This window comes from Ptiloglossa arizonensis, chromosome 13, assembly GCF_051014685.1.
Source record: "Ptiloglossa arizonensis isolate GNS036 chromosome 13, iyPtiAriz1_principal, whole genome shotgun sequence".
NCBI classification, from domain to species: domain Eukaryota; kingdom Metazoa; phylum Arthropoda; class Insecta; order Hymenoptera; family Colletidae; genus Ptiloglossa; species Ptiloglossa arizonensis.
This window is the reverse complement of record NC_135060.1, coordinates 5,556,412-5,572,624: the sequence shown is the minus strand read 5'-3', so window position 1 is coordinate 5,572,624 and position 16,213 is coordinate 5,556,412. Positions and strand designations below refer to the sequence as shown.

At 40.4% G+C, this 16,213-nt stretch overlaps 1 protein-coding gene across 4 annotated transcripts in view; it reads left to right on the top strand.

Moving 5' to 3' along the window:
* Positions 1-14,249, top strand: part of Iav (transient receptor potential cation channel subfamily V iav) — a 57,727-nt gene extending 43,478 nt beyond the window's left edge. For all 4 annotated transcript variants that reach the window (XM_076325860.1, XM_076325859.1, XM_076325857.1 and 1 more), the window contains 5 exons: positions 342-451; positions 2,558-2,898; positions 4,890-5,138; positions 5,572-5,878; positions 13,946-14,249. In XM_076325860.1, the coding sequence (XP_076181975.1) occupies positions 342-451; positions 2,558-2,898; positions 4,890-5,138; positions 5,572-5,878; positions 13,946-14,123 (1,185 nt within the window). In that variant the 3' untranslated portion in view covers positions 14,124-14,249. The remainder of the gene's footprint in view (positions 1-341; positions 452-2,557; positions 2,899-4,889; positions 5,139-5,571; positions 5,879-13,945) is intronic.
* The last annotated feature ends 1,964 nt before the right edge of the window (positions 14,250-16,213 follow it).

Sequence of the window (16,213 nt, the reverse complement as noted above, 5' to 3'; positions counted from 1 at the left end):
CACGAACGATTATTCGATTCTTGCTGCTCGATGTACAGTTTCGTTTTAAACGCGCGAGTAGATTTCGAGAATTATGGATTATTAATTTTATGCGTGTGTTTTTTTTAACGGTGCTCGTTCGATAGCATTTTTTTTTAAATATTTTTCGATACTTCGTCGTTACGACGGTTTCTTACGAATTCGTACCGAAACGACGACTCGAGGAACCGAATCACCACTTCCGTGCTTGCGAATTCAATTTTGTTCGTATCGTCGCGAACAGTAAGAACTGTAATTTAGCTTCAATTCCCGGTTGCATCGCGACTTGCTACTTTCTAGATTACGTGATTTATATTTTACAGCGTGTTGGGAAAGTCACGATAAATGAATTGAGGAAACGCGGCATGACCGGCGAGGAGCTGCGACGAATAATGTGGGGACGGGCGTCTTTCTCCACGCCTGTGAGAACAAGGTAAACGGTAATCGTGAATGGAAATATTAATGGTAAGGTGGTTGTAAATTTTCATCGAGATCGTCGCTTAATTGGTCAGTATCGACAACACAGTCACAGTCTGATACCGACGAGACCAGCTTGTTAAGTTACGATACTGTCGAGCTCGTGCTCGTGAAACTAGATATTATCTCCAGGGTCATGAGACATAATACCGTCAACCCCGGTGTCGTACAACCAGACACTGGTGACATTTGGGCCCCTGTAACGCGATATCCAGGACGTCAGGGTCGTGGCACGATTAGGGTATGCCGGATCGAAAATTTACTTTTCTTGCACGCGCGCAATTTGACTACATTTTAATAAGACCGTTACGTTACCGTGGTGTCTGCACGTATGTGAACTTGGAGGTTTTAATTTAAAAAGAAACTGGACGGAAGTCTCCAATTTTTTTAAAGACTCAGCATCTTTCGATTTCCCTTTAGCCGACAGTATTCACATTTTTCGTATAGTAGCTCGTACAATAAGTTTCGTGGTTTTTTGCATTGTAAATGAAATACTATGATACTCGAGGTGTCTTTGAACAAGTGTAAATATATCAAACGGTAGTACCATCTTTAGAAAAATAATGGTTGCCTAAAAAGTGGGAAGAGGTTGTGCAAAGAGAGGGCGATTACATTTTCTTTTTGTAAGTTTCATAGGTAAGATTAAAACATTACTTTATATCGTAGAAGAAGAAACTTCTATTGTATTGTAGCGATGTAATTTATAATTTTTTGTTTTGTTTTTATCGCGAACGAAAGTAAAACGAAACAGAGTACAAATTGCACGCTACTCGAATATTACTTGTTCCATTTTATAGAAAGAATTCCACTAATGGAGTATCACACGATAGCAAATGGTACGTACGACAACGTTAGGTTGACAGATGTGTCAAGAGACGCAACACCGAAAGCTACGTGGTCTCCAAAGTTTAAATTCATTAGACCCCAGGGTCCTGGAACGTGACACTGATAAACCCTCGAAATCGTAGCGTCTTAAACCGAGAAACACGTGGGAGCTGTGATTCGGTAAACACGGATCCGAAAATTACAATTCCCGGCGAATGTAGAATACGATGTTGTTGGTATTTCCTGAGGTTATGGAATTTGATATCGATGGCCCCTGTCACGATGAATTCCGATACCGAATGTCCATAGGATCGTGGCATCCGATACCGCTGGTCTCCAGGGTCGTTGTACCCGATAGTGACAAGAGAAGGACTCAACCTATCCCCCCTGCCACCGATTTTAACCTATTTCTGCAGGATGGTAGATTACAGCCACCTATTGCTACGAGTAAAATATTAGGTGCATCAGCTCGATCATTCTAGATATTGTGCGTAATTGATGTAACGTACCTCGTTACACGAGGTGTATCGTGACACGTGGAACCTCTACGCGAATTGGCTGGGCAAAAATAATTGAAAAGGTCGATCCAAACGTGCCACCACCATTTTTCTACCCAAATTACGATTTCAGTTCGTTCGATTAGCCTTTAAACCATTTGTCTAGAATTCGGTCATATTTGATCCACTTTGCGAAGAATTTTTTAAACGTATTCGTCAAGAATTGGAGTATATTTCTCGAGTTTTCAATTCCGTCTTAATTTCGTCCTTAGTTTCAAAGTCCACGCGTCTATGAATATTGCGCGCATAGTTCTCTAATCGTCGACCTTGCGCAAATGATTCAGCGTGCACCACGGACGTTCTTTTTATCACCATACGTAAGTAATTGCCTCGAGCTCGACTCGTTGTTTGGACTTCTGGCACCATTAGTGTCACGAATGGTCCGGAATGTTGAATCAACGTTCGAAGAACACGGAGAACAATAAGAACGAAATTCTCTTCCCGAAGATCGAAATAATCGGTTGCGAAACTTTCGATGAATGGTCGTACGCCGTTGAAAAAATAAATACAAATTATCGTCGATATTGTACAATAATTAACCCCGTCGCACTCTGAGCGAACTTTGCGCGATTAAAGGAGAAAAATGTATCGTAGACGCGTGACTGAGTTAGAAAAATATATCGTAGACGTGTGACGAAATTACGAAAATACGATACAATCACTGTCGTTGTTTGCTATAGTCGAAGCATGGAGGTGCCAGAAATGTCAGCAGTGACCGCTGGTTTTGGAGACGCATTGAGCACAGCTTTGGACATGATGGCTTTTACGCACGATCTCGACCTGGCCACCGCCACGGAAGGAATTCCGAGCAACATCGAGGCGAAACAATCGAGACCGAAGACCACGATCGATCAAACGAAGCTAACGTTTAACAATCGGGAGAAAGTGTCGACAACGGTTCAATCGTCGATAAAATCGTCCGACGAGATCGCGAACAAGCAACAGAACGCTCCAAGTGATCCGAACCAGAAGCTCACCGAGGCTGCGAGTGTGCGGAAGATGAATCTGAAGAATGCAAGCCGTGAGTAACTATAGAAACAAAGTATCGCGGAGAAGCATCCGACACGTGTCTTGATACCATCGATTCGTTTATGTACATACGTTTGGAGTCGAGACTCTTGCATCGTACCATTGTCGGAAACATCTTCGAAAGATCTCGGAATCACCGAGGCACGTGTTCCTCGTATCGACGGACCTGTGATAGCATTCATCGTGACCGTTAATTGCATTCACAATTCATCGGTCACATAGGAAGCGACGAGTAACACGGTCTGAAAATATCTTCGATCGTCTCTAAAGACAAGAAGGTCAATCTATACATAGTTAATGCATCTAGGATGAAAATACCCGAAGCTGCAGTTTGGTAAATTTAGCGAGTCCAAGTTTATAAATTGGGTACTCGATCTTTTACTCCGTTACCCCGGTATGATAATTTGTATATTTATCCGTGAAACTTGCCGCTAGGTCGAGATCGCTTTATCTCTCTGAATATATATTTCGGGTTCTGAATATATATTTTTCGCAAGAGATTTCGAGCAACATTTTCTTCGATTAATTATCTTCGACTTGTTTAAACGTGTTTGTCTATAGGATAATTTTGGAAGAGAATAAAAATAAGTATAATGTCACTTTGTTATTAGAAATGGAATTCGTTCGTTTGCACGTATACGGATATATTTGTGTTTCTGCTTGAAAAATTGATCTTTCGGACTATAGTTGAAACTTAAATTCACCGTGTGTCGGTCGTGAGACTATTTCAGCGTTTTCCGAACAGAGAATCAATGTTTTCGCAACGAGGATCCGTACAGAATCGTTTGAAATAGTTATATCGGAAAGTGTTCGGGCCTCTATTTTGAGCCTGCGTCTCGCTGAAATCGACTAAATAAATTGACATAATTCTATAACGGTGTGAATGCGTAACAAGCATTTTCCGTTTTTGGTCCGAAACGATTCACATCCGTCAGGATTTAACGTGGCTTTACCAACTTTTATTACGTCAGCATTGTGTGCGGAACGTTAATAAAACTTGGAATCGACTCTATATATTAAAGTAATGAACGCGAGTCTATTTTTGCTGTCAGAAGTTTCATACGAAGGTATAAACGACGAGGCGATTGCTTACACAGTCCAATCTGGCTAGTACAAAAACGAGAAAAGTTCACCAGCCGTGATACGAAAATAATCGTGCGTTACTTTCGCGTTCAGTTTTGTCGCTCGTGAATTTCGAGACGCGTAATCGGAAGAAAGAAATAGAAATTCGTATCTCTCGTTTCTTTCCCGGCGAAGAAAGATTGGAAAGATCGATGCGATCGAAGTTGCTGCTTTCTATTTGAAAAATAATCAATGCGCTTGAAAGTGATTTTTCACGAGTATTCTAATCTTTCCAGTAAAAATAACAATAATCGCGATCAATTTCAATCGATAATCGACCATTGATTTTAGAATGACTTCGCCTCGTCTCTCGGGTAAGTTTTTCATTTCTCGCTTCAAAAATTATCCGTGCTTTCGAAGTGAAAAAAAAGTGAAGGTCTACTGGAACGTAATTATATGTACCCAAATAATTTTGAAAACTTTAGAAAAAGAATTACGATGGAAAACGAATTTTTCTTGCAGTCGAGTAACGCACGAAATATTTTTCGTACGTTCTCGATCGAAGAAAGTGATCAACCGACGCGTTTCGGATGGAACGTTCCGTGTTGTTAATATACTATCGAAATTAGATTCATTTCGATGAAATTTACGTACAATTGGAAGAAATACTCGTTTCACTCTCATTCCGTATCTTCGTTCGGGCGAGATGACCGCTGTTCGTGAAAACTTGGAAACTGGACCAAAGAGAAACGTGTTGGCAACTTGCGGAGATTCTACAAAGAGAGCTCTCGATATTTATTAACTCTGTATCTCCGTGTAACGGATCAACGTACCACTCCATAATGCGCTCCTTGTTTATACTGACCCTGTTCCATGCCACCATTGTTATCCGATACTTTCAAATATACATATTTGTCCTAGATTTGACCGTGACTGGGGATTTCCAGGATCCGTTTTTGGATCTTGTGATTGCCTCTGAAAATACGAGCGATCATGGAACGCTGTTGGAAATAGCGCAACGTGCTGTGGCGAGCGTCGAAACACCGACGAGCGCGAAAATAAACCTGGAAATCTTGGAACAATTCACGATGACTAAGATACCCGTGGAGGAGCAGACCACCGTCCCTAAGAAACAATATTTCGTCGAATCGAGCGACAACGACTTCGCCGGTAAACAAATCGATCGCTTTTTAACCTCCATTTATCGCGACGGAGGAACAATTCGAGAACGAACAGTTTCGTTCCTTCTTATTACGACGAACGATACGTTTCGTCAAATGTTCGTAAATACACTTTCAAAATGTAACAACGCACCTTTAACTCTGTCGCAAGATCTTTGAACTTGTTCGTCGAAGACTGGCAAGTTTTGTTCGATTTTCGAGTATTCTTTCGAAATCTCTCCATCGAGTTTACATTTTATCTCCGTTGAAAATCGCAAAAGTCTCGCGTCATCGTAAGAAGTCTTGCACAGTTTCGAAATATTTGTCGAAAAAGTCTCGTTCGTGATTGTTCCCTCTGATCGATTTTACACGAAGATTTCCTCGCGTCCGTCTATTTGTTCGGTATCGCGACTCGTTTAAGAATAACAATCGTTTCACTACAGGCGACAATCTGCTGGGAACCGAGGCACGTCTCCGCAGAATAAGATCAGCGAACAACAGATTTATCACGACACGAAGACGCTCGCGGCACGGCGACGACGACCTGTCATCCACGTCTTCCACGTCCGCCGAAGGAAATTCTCGATACCAACCGTTGCTCAACGACCCCGAAGGGAACCCGTCGAACCGTCAAATCGAAGGTCGGGACGGGTTCACCGAAACAATTAAGTCGCAAGTAAAGCAGAACGGAACCGTCGACTCGTCGAGGAGCAAAGCACGGAAGCGTCGCCCGAAAACGGCCAGAAACAGGTACGGAAATGCTCGTCGGATTGTATTTAACGTTGCTCGTTTCGCGAGTGTCAACGCCAGATTTTAATACAACCGTACGCGGATCTAAATTTAACGGGTTTCAACTATTATACGCCCCGCGAAAATAAACTTCTAATCTGTCGAGTGTCGAGATCGGACACGGCTCGCGGTTTCCAGCGTAGCTGCGACTGCTGCCCAAGCATACGGTATTCGTGCCACGGGATATAATGTCGTGTAGCAGGGTTGACAGATGAATCGCATTGGGAAGGATGGAATTCTTCTCGATGGATCGATCGCGTACTCGACGAGCTCTCGATAAAACAGATTACGGATATTATTTTTTTCGAGCGACTACTCTCAAGGAGGACCAGAATAATCGAATTGTATTGCCAATGTCAACGAAATACACTCACGTAATGGAATTTTATTCGGCGATAAGAATTTTTATTTTTATATATTTCTCGCCGATGAATTGAACACTTGACGAGGTTTGGAGAAAGCAGATTACGGATATTATTTTTTTCGAGCGACTACTTTCATGGAAGACTAGAATAATCGAATTGTATTGCCAATGTCAACGAAATACACCCGAACTGCACGCAATGGAATTTTATTCGGCGATAAGAATTTTTATTTTTATATATTTCTCGCCGATCAATTGAACACTTGACGAGATTCGGAGAAAGCAGATTACGGATATTATTGTTCTCGAGCGACTACTTTTAAAGAGGACTAGAACGATCCAGTGGTATTGTCGAGTAAACGAGTTACATGGGATCGAATTTTATTTTGCGGTACACAATTTTTTAATTTTTATATTTTTCGTCACGTCTTCTCGGTAGCACTGTCAATGTTTCGACGAGACTTTTCCGATGAGAGCAAGTCTAAATGCGATCTATTCGGATTATTTTTAATCCTCGCCGTGGGATCGAATTTCGTTCTTCGATGAAAGTTAGAATTTTTACTTTGCGAGCAGTTTTCAATTGGTTTTCGATAGATTCGTTATTTAGTTGACTTTCCCGGATAAAAAGAAGTAGAATATTATTCGAATCATTTACGAGGAAAAAAAATTTCTATTTCGTTCCAAGTCTGAGCAAACTTGGCCAAGGAGTCCCGTACATTTTTTCTCCTTTTCTGCAATTTTATTCTTGCCTGTCTACTAATTTTTCGAACTCTCTACTATAAAAATCCTTCGATTTCGATGCAAGAATTCGTTCAATTACTTTCCGAGTCTATCGATATTTTTCATTCAAAGTTCAAAGAGAAAGTTTCGTAAACAACCGAATAAACAACGATCCAATGGCGTCACGTTTGGAGAGCGAGTATTTCATTAATTTTTGGTTAAGCGTTGTATTATACAACGGGGGTTACGTCCACGGAAGATTTTATTTTCCACTTGGTAAGATATCGAACGAATAATCCATTTCCAACCGAAACGATCCAAGTCGGTATAGAGAAAAAGTCGACCCAATTTGCTTAAGAAGAAACCTGCTTCTTTTTCCACTGATAGAACGCGTGGTCACGTGTGGCGAATTTAACGCTCGATAAAAATTGATCAAGTGGAACGAGAATAAACAATTCACCCCTGCTTACTTATCGAACATGCCGTTATTGGATTATTATTTATTCAGGAGTTTGCAAGTCTCTGGAAATTTCACTGGAAAACAATTTAGAAATGTTGAAACGATCTGTAGCTGCACGTACGAGTTCGTACGAAAGTGTACCGGCCATCGATAATTATAAAAGAAGTTGTTTCGTCGTACTCTTTTCGAGAAAAGAAATTTAGAATCGTTACTCGTGAAATGACCCGATACGTTAAACGATCAGATGTTTTCTTCGATTGGCAACGCTTCATAAAGAATCGAGGAGAGCCTAGGAAGAAAGTAGTTAGTTATAATTCAATGTTTGCCGAGGAGATCCGTGAAAAATTCAGTATCTCCATAATTTATGAAAAAGAAGTCTATTTCGAGAGTTTCTACTTCCAACCCTTCGCTGACTCCTACCTCATCGATTATACAGGGTGATTCTAGGAACTGCAGCACGGTATAGTTCCCTTTTTAATGAAAACGGAATAAATTTGACAGTGGAATGCGTTGCATCGTTTAAAAACAAATGTATACGTATATCTTCGTTCGATCGTGTTTTTCTTATATGCGACCATTCGTCGACGAATTGGAATTTAAGATCGCAATTTTTTACCAACCGAATTTTATCGTATTTGTAACATAAATCGATACCTCTCGACGTTACTGTGTATAAAATTATTACAATAAACCGATTGAAAATTGGACGTTTTAGTAGATATTTCAAGCATCGAAACATTCGATAGAAACTGTCGATATTGTATTTCCGATTTACCGTCGCGTCCTCGCATACTGTTTACATTTCATGACAATTGAACGTACATTTCAATTAGTAACTGAACGCGACCTCGAGGAGAGTCTGAGATAATTATCAAGTACAGTGTCTGTTTCAACCACGAGGACACATCGCAATCAGTTTCTAATACGTGCATACGTAAGTACAAACGTGCCAGATCCAAAGTCGAGACGTCTTGCGAAGCAATCTCTTTTCGATATCGTTGTTCCAGAATAGTTGGACGGAATGCACGTAACGTATCGTACGATACAATTACACGGAAATTGTAACTGTAACATTCGACGAATGAAATCGAATTCAATCCATCGATTTTTCGACGTGAAATCTGTAATTCGGTATTCGCAATTTAATATTTGTAACTCGGTACCCGGAATTTAAAATCTTTCCCGGGTCTCGGATTTTTTTTTCTTTTTTTCTTTTCTTTTTTTTTTATCGCGCCCTGTCATTTCTAAAAACGTTCGAAATACGCAACGCAACGAAACAGTAAAAGGGTTAGGTCGCGAAGCAGTAATTGCTGAACTTCGACCTTTCACCGTGGCGTAGCCAATGGTTATATTTTATTTCACATCTTCCTCCCTTTTTGTATTTTATTTCGTTTGCACTCCGTTACGATGCAGTAAAATCGTTAAATAAAATACAGCGTGTAAACGAATGAAAGTGGACTAATCCGATTTTTACCGAACGAAATGTGCTGTTAAACAATTGAACGGAGTGCATTGTGAAGCTTCGGTGATGCGTTTTATAAAAATTTTGTGTTACCATTTACGATCGAACGAACAACCTTACGGATTGAATATTTATATATATACAGAGGTAGTCGTGTCTGTCGTGTTTCGTTTAGCGAACAACCGTGGAGGGGTAAGAACGATGGATGATTTTTAACACGAGTCGATGTAAACGGAATATTTAACTTGAATTCCACTTGAGAGTCACTGACTATGGAAAAATATATCGTAACGGTAGAGTTCGAACAATATGTACAAAGTTACCGTGGCAAAGGTTAACGTATATTTAAAAAAATGTGAACATCGTTGGTGTACGCGTGTATTTTAGGTGTCACTTGTTTCGAGACACGATGTACCGCCTATTCAAATCTGAGGAAAGATTCAAAACCGTGGATACGCAATCTCTCGAGTACCCAAGGGGCGCGATAAAACTTGCGCGGCAATCTTCTCACACTTTCTCGCTATCGACGTTTTTTAAATACTCAAAGAGTCGTCAGACACCTCTGGGGATCGAGTCCTTTTCAAACTACCACCGAGACACACTTTCGACCGTCAAAGATCCCTTAAATCTAAAAAATATTGCCCACACGAATAAATCAAATTACACTTTTATCTAATACGAATTTAACGTTCAACGCGTCTTCTTTAAAAAGTAATCGGGACTCGGGAATAGAGCAGACAAATATCTGGTATAAATTTAAATCACGGTTTACCGTTCGTGAACCAGAGCTTGTAATAACTTTCAAATAAAACGTTCTTCTTGCAAGAAAAATTGACCAGTATTGTCCGAAATGTACGTTCATAAAAATAGGTAAATTCGATGCGAGTTGATAGGAAATAAGACGCGTGTATATTTTAGTTGGTTCTCTGACAAACTTATCCGTAATTACGTCAATTTTTGAAAATTTCTTTCTCCCTTTGTCTTCGCGAACCGATTTAATTACCGCTTTTCTCGTATACGCGAAAACGCGATCAACATTGTAATAATAATAACACTCCGTCCAGAATCCTAGAATCCTGGACGAGAACAGCCATTAATTAGGCGAGTTGTACTCGTTAGCATTTCAAGCATCGAGTGTATTCGTCTTCTCTGTCGCACCTCGATCGAATAACTATTCCTCGATCTCTTGAAATACGTAGCTGCAGATTGTCGATAAATTTGTCGTTTCTTTACAATTTAATTCTCGATATAAAATTAAATTTTTGGTCCCGTTGTATCGTAATTTCGATCGCAAATTTCGGTGTCAAATCAATAACAAAATTTCCCGTTTCTTCGCAGTATAATTCTCCATGCAAAATTGAATTTTTGGTCCCGTTGTATTATAATTTCAATCGGAAATTTCGGTGTTAAATCGAACAACGGCCTTCGCTCTCTATTGTCTCCCGTTTCCCCTCTCAGCTTTTATTATATTTTCTTTTCCCGAGTGACGTTTACCCCCTTGTACAGCAAAGACGTATTATTATTTCCCTCGCACCGAAGCTGATTACTTTCGAACACTGTCTTCGATGCGGTACTGTGTGGAGACGAAAGTATAGAAAATACACAATTTTCCAGCCGTGGTAGAAGGGGTTCGCGAGCAGTAATTACAACGTAATAGCGGTGTTGGAATGCTTGGCGGCATCGGTGGTAAGTCACGACGACGCGACGCGTCGATTCTGGGACACAACCGCGGCACAGTATCAAGAATCGATTGTGCCGACATGCCGGGACTCAAGAACACGCAATATCGAAACATAGATTTCCTATTTAGATTTGTCGATGTTTCCCTCGGTGGATTTTCCGCGACGGAGTCCGTGGAACTTTCGCAGTCACGTTCCCCCTTTCATCTAAATTCCCTCCGAGGACAGAATTAAGACCACGTTCGGACGTTTCGAATTCCGCTCGCTTCGTAGCGGCGAGGATTACGCGGTCCGACTAACACGGCAGTTTTCATCGTCGCGATTAATCATTTCGATCGCCCGTAGGGAGGAACATCTTTCCCCGTTTACACCGCGCGAGAAAACTGTACAACGGTTCGAGAATCGAATAAACGGAATTGTATAAACTTACACGGTTCGCCGTGAAAATTCCGCACCGGGATGGAATAAAGGGCGGTTCTTTGTGGCGAAATAAACCGATCCCGCGGAACGGAATACGTTCTCTCAACAGCTGTCGTTTTATTATTTCTCTCACTTTTTTTTTCTTCTTTCTCTTTGGGCCTGGAAAGAACGATTTTGAATATCGATCGCGTCGGCGCGACATTTCTTTTTTTGTTTTTTTTCTTTCTTTCGTCGATACTTTTCACTCGTAAACGTGCGTATTTTTTAATTATCGTACGTTGGAGATAAAAAGAGGAATTCGAGCGTGTACCCTGTCTTGGTGTTTTTAACAACGAGCTCGATCGAAAGTCACAGTTCTTTATCGATAGATTCTGCCGGGAAGTTTTATTTCGAAATTTTTGTATTATTATTAGACGCTCAGTTTGTTAAAACTTTTTTCAAACGTAGAACGTTTCTCGTTCTTCTTACGAATATTGATAATTCGGTGAAGAATATTTTTGAAATTACTGTAGAATATTTCTTCGATGAGTCGTTTTCAATGTGTTCTGCACTTTCCATTTATTGCGTCGAAAGTAATATTTAACAATGGGTCTGTGCAATACGCGTGTAACGGTTGTTCTTTCCTGATACGATCATCGTAAATTAATTCACGAGTGCTAGTAATTGTCCGTTTCAATAATTGTCCACGAGTATTGCGAGCAAGGACACCGTTGATAATTGTAGAATTCGAAAAAGAAGTTGGAAAATTTGGTGTCGATGTAACGGAATTTTTTCAGCGAATTTTCATTTTGCTAATTTTTCAACGCGATACTCTCGTTGTTTCTATCGTTGGATATAACGGATCAACGTTCGGGTTGCATTTTTATAACATCTCCCCTTTGAAACGAATTTTTAATTCTGACTGATACACGCTTGTTCGTACGGAGCTTGTAGGCCGTTCCATCATCGATTTGACGTACGATCTCTCTCGTAAAGATGATGGAAACGCCCAACGAAATGATGAATAGCGCTCGAAACAAGTAATGCAAATGAACGTACACGGTTTACAAACTTGTTTAGTACACTGACTAGTGTCGCGAGGCATACGTTGTCATTCGTCATTGTCGCTGACTGCTCTCCCAAAAGGTCAAGTTCCGTTATTTGTTTCGTAAATCTCGATACGACGAATTATCGATTATTTATCAATAATTCTTCGTTGAATTAATACGACGGATGAACGAAACTAGCGCGTTAATTGGATCATAACGCGTGTAAGCGTACAATAAACACGATTGGAAATAACAAACGTGATATTGGTCAGGAGAGAAGGAATTTAAATGGCAAAAGCAATCAGTAACGGTAACAATTTATATTCGAAAACGAATTGAAATATCTTTCTTGTTGCATCGCACTGGCACGAAGTACAATGATTTAAAGGCTTCTTCGCGAATGGAATGTTTTATTTCTTGCGTTAAATGGAGGTATACTAGAATTTTGGTAAACTTTTTCCATACGTATAAACGGTACGTGTTTCGTTCACTTTCGCGAATATAATTCTAAACCGATATCCAAATCCATACTTGGACCCGATACTTGCTACTTTATACATCCAAAAGAAAATTACGATCGAAGTGCAGGAAGAATGGTAAAAAGTCATTTTTAATTCTTCGATAATTTGTATTTTAAACGAATATCGATTGGTACGTGCACACACATAAATTACACTTACGCGATCAATTTGTGGATACTCGAGAAATATAATCCATCGTCTACGCACGGCACGATACGATAAATATTTAAAATTAGGTTTTGTAACATTTTTAGCTGCGGTACGCGTATAAGTATTTTGGTTACCTTATCCGTTTAAAGACGTTTAATATCGATATTAATAGTAGATCGATATTTTTCACTAGAAAGAACGCAACACGAGCGCCTGGTTCACTTTTACCGAATAAATAAGAAATTACAAGGGATACCTGCGAAGAGCATTTTTTTCTGGGAGAAAGAAAGTATAATCTCGGATTAAGGGGAATGTGGTACGACGCGTAAGTAGAATGTGGACAGCATCGAGTAATTTTACCTTACGATGACTGACTATGTACAACGTCTGACCCAATATTCTCGCACGGAAGGTCTTTTCTCGTCCGCAAAATGCTAGTGACACGACTATGCCTCCAAAATTCTAGTTCAACGAATTCCATAATTCGATCCGTGCTTGAAACTTTCGTATTAAGAAAAGAAAAAAAAACTATACAAGAAAGAGTCGTTCGATCTCACAACTGAACCACTGACCATAAAACTAACGTTAATCAACGTTCAATTCGAATCTAATTCTCGTAAAGTAATATTATTTTCGAGAGAAAATACTTTCGATCGAGAGAAAGTGAACAATTCGAAACACAGAGAAATCGTGGTAAGTTTTCTTTCGCAAATTTCATCAGTGTCCATCATTTCTACGCAAACGAGTTTCCCAGGAATAAATGTACAATCCCTTCGAGATCTTCCCTACTGATTTTCTATCGCTCAACACCGACAACAATATTCACGATACGAGGACACTCCCGGATGCTCTTGGAAATCGTTCGTTCTAATTTTACATTTTACCGGGCCGATAATAATATTTCGGTAGAAGTACACCGTTGAAAAATTGAATCGACGCGAGCGTGCATCCTCGCGCACAGTAGAGTGAAAATAATCCGATCTGGGACCGTAGATGGTTAACCACGATACCGTGGTCCACTTTTCTTGCACCCGGAGAAAAACCGGAACGTTCTTATCGGTTCCTTCCGGTGAATCGCCAGATCCGAAAATCCGTTTACTTATTCTCGATTGAAATTTATGTTTATGCCCAAGCGTTGCCGCGCCGGTGTCTCCCAGTCCCGAGACCGTCGTCCGATTGACCGTTCGTTTAATGGTTCTTGTTCTGCACGATGCATGCACACAGGGTATCACCGAAGGAAATAGAGGAGCCTGCACGTAGGAGAAGAGAATCGATCGAGCGGAATAAGGCGGTTTCGCCACCGACGTCGCCCACGGATCCGCTCGAGCCATGGAGCACACGTGACATTAAGGACATGAACACGATATTGGCTTGGGAGGAAAATGTGCCGGACAGTCCTTAACGAAACTTTATGATATTATGCGCCGTGCTGCTTGCCTTCCCGACCGACCCTTCGGCAAAAACGAAGCTGAACTTGTTCTTGCAGAACCTGGAAGCTGAAACGCATCGAGGAACGTGCAACGCGAAATTCTTAGCGTCACGAGCTGTTGCTGGAACATTTGGCAACAAATATCGAACAATATCCTTTTTGCGCTAATCTGCAAAAAGGAGTAGCGACCATTGCGCAATTGGTTGTTTAATAAGTTTCATTTTATGAAAATCGTTCGATGGAACTTATCGAAGAACTTTGCGTTTACGTTACTGCTGGGGAATTTTGTAAACAGTACAAACGACGAGAACACACTTTTTCAATCGTGAGAATTTTATTTATTTCTTGGGAAAAATTTGAAGAATTGTTCGAGAAAGTGTATTTTCATTATCGTACGATCTGACGTGTAGCGATTCTTCGTTTGAAGTACCGATTCTTACCTCGTTAAAAGGTTCGGGATCGTTCCCATCGCTGGTTTTACAAAACGACTCGACTCGTGCGGTTGAGATCGGGAAATTATTTAATCGATCAATTGGAAAATAGATAGACACCGAAAAAAGAAAGCGTTAAATACGAGTGTCGCTGGATTTTGTACGAGAAATTGTACGAGACGAGTGGAATCTTTTTGGAATTAGAGAAAGTCACGCCATTGCTGGAAAAAATCCTTTTCTCGATAACAATTTCTCGTATACCGTAATTTCTCTTCCTAACAATTATTCGACACTGTTCGCGATCCATTTCTTACGGTACATCCCCCTTAAGTCGGGACTATCTCCTTTTCCCCCTGCAGTATCATTCATTGTACGCGAAGCAATTCGTCATTTGTCACGAACCGTAGATTGCGTACACAGGGTCTCGAATTTATTCGACAACTCGGAGTGTGCGGAAATTTTCGTGGCGATAAAAATCCGAGAATTCTTCACCGGTTTACCATCAGCGACTTCGTTTTCGAAATACGAGCAGTGAACATTTACAAGCTCTCTTTCGAACACACGGAACTTTTCATCGCGTTGCTCTGAATTTTTCAGACACAAAACGTACAAGCAAGAGACGAATCGAACAAGTTTCGAATTTTATGCGAAGTCACGAACGATTGCCAAATTTTTCAGAACACCTCGTACGAAGCAATATTTAAATAAAGCCCCGGGTGAAACTTTCGGTGCTTCGAACGATTTTTAAATACCTTTGCGCAATTAGATCTTACTTAAATACGTCCTCTGGAACCATTCAAATTACGTTTGAAACATTTCTCCATGTCGGTAGAGACGAACGAGATAATTTGATTTTCTTTTCCCGATGTGCCCTGTATCGAAATCCAAGGTGCAATTTATACATTTCGAAGACTAAACACTCTACGAAAAAAGATCTTCGTTCGCGTTTCTCGTGTTTTTACGTAAAATCATTTTTCCCCGCTCGAATCGCTCATTGTGAGAAATTTCACGTGTCTTGGTAATCGATTCGATACAAGCAAAAATTATCCAATTGTTACCTACACGAGCGAACGATTGATGATATCGCGTATGGAGATTATCGTTCGTTACGACGAATAAAATAAGCGAACCAAGTGGAAAACATTCGACGGTATCGGACTCGTTGAGTTTAAATCTAAATCCTTTCGTTTGAGAATATCTTAAACACCTTGTCCACGAACAACCAGCTGTTAACCTATAAAATTTTGTTACCGTGCAAATTAAATGTGCTCAGCAGTTTCAACATCGCTTTATTGCCGGGGAACCATAAACCGGAATTCTTGGACGACCTTACATCGCATTTGTCTCGGTCTGACCAAGAGTCCCTTAATCTGTTAAAACGATTCTTAAAGGGGAAGACGTAAAACTCCACCCTTTCTGGAAACGTACAGGGTGTCCAGTTTCGATCGATTCCGGGATCATCGAAATTATTAACATCGACAAATGTTTCTCGCGTAAGTTGAAAGGTTCCAGAAAAACGGTGAACATGATTTCTCAAAGTGAACGTTACGGTTTTGTTTAATGAAATCGTTCATTTTTCGTCCACTGCAACGCTGCAGTTTGAGAAATGATCGTTCGGTATTGAGCGAAATC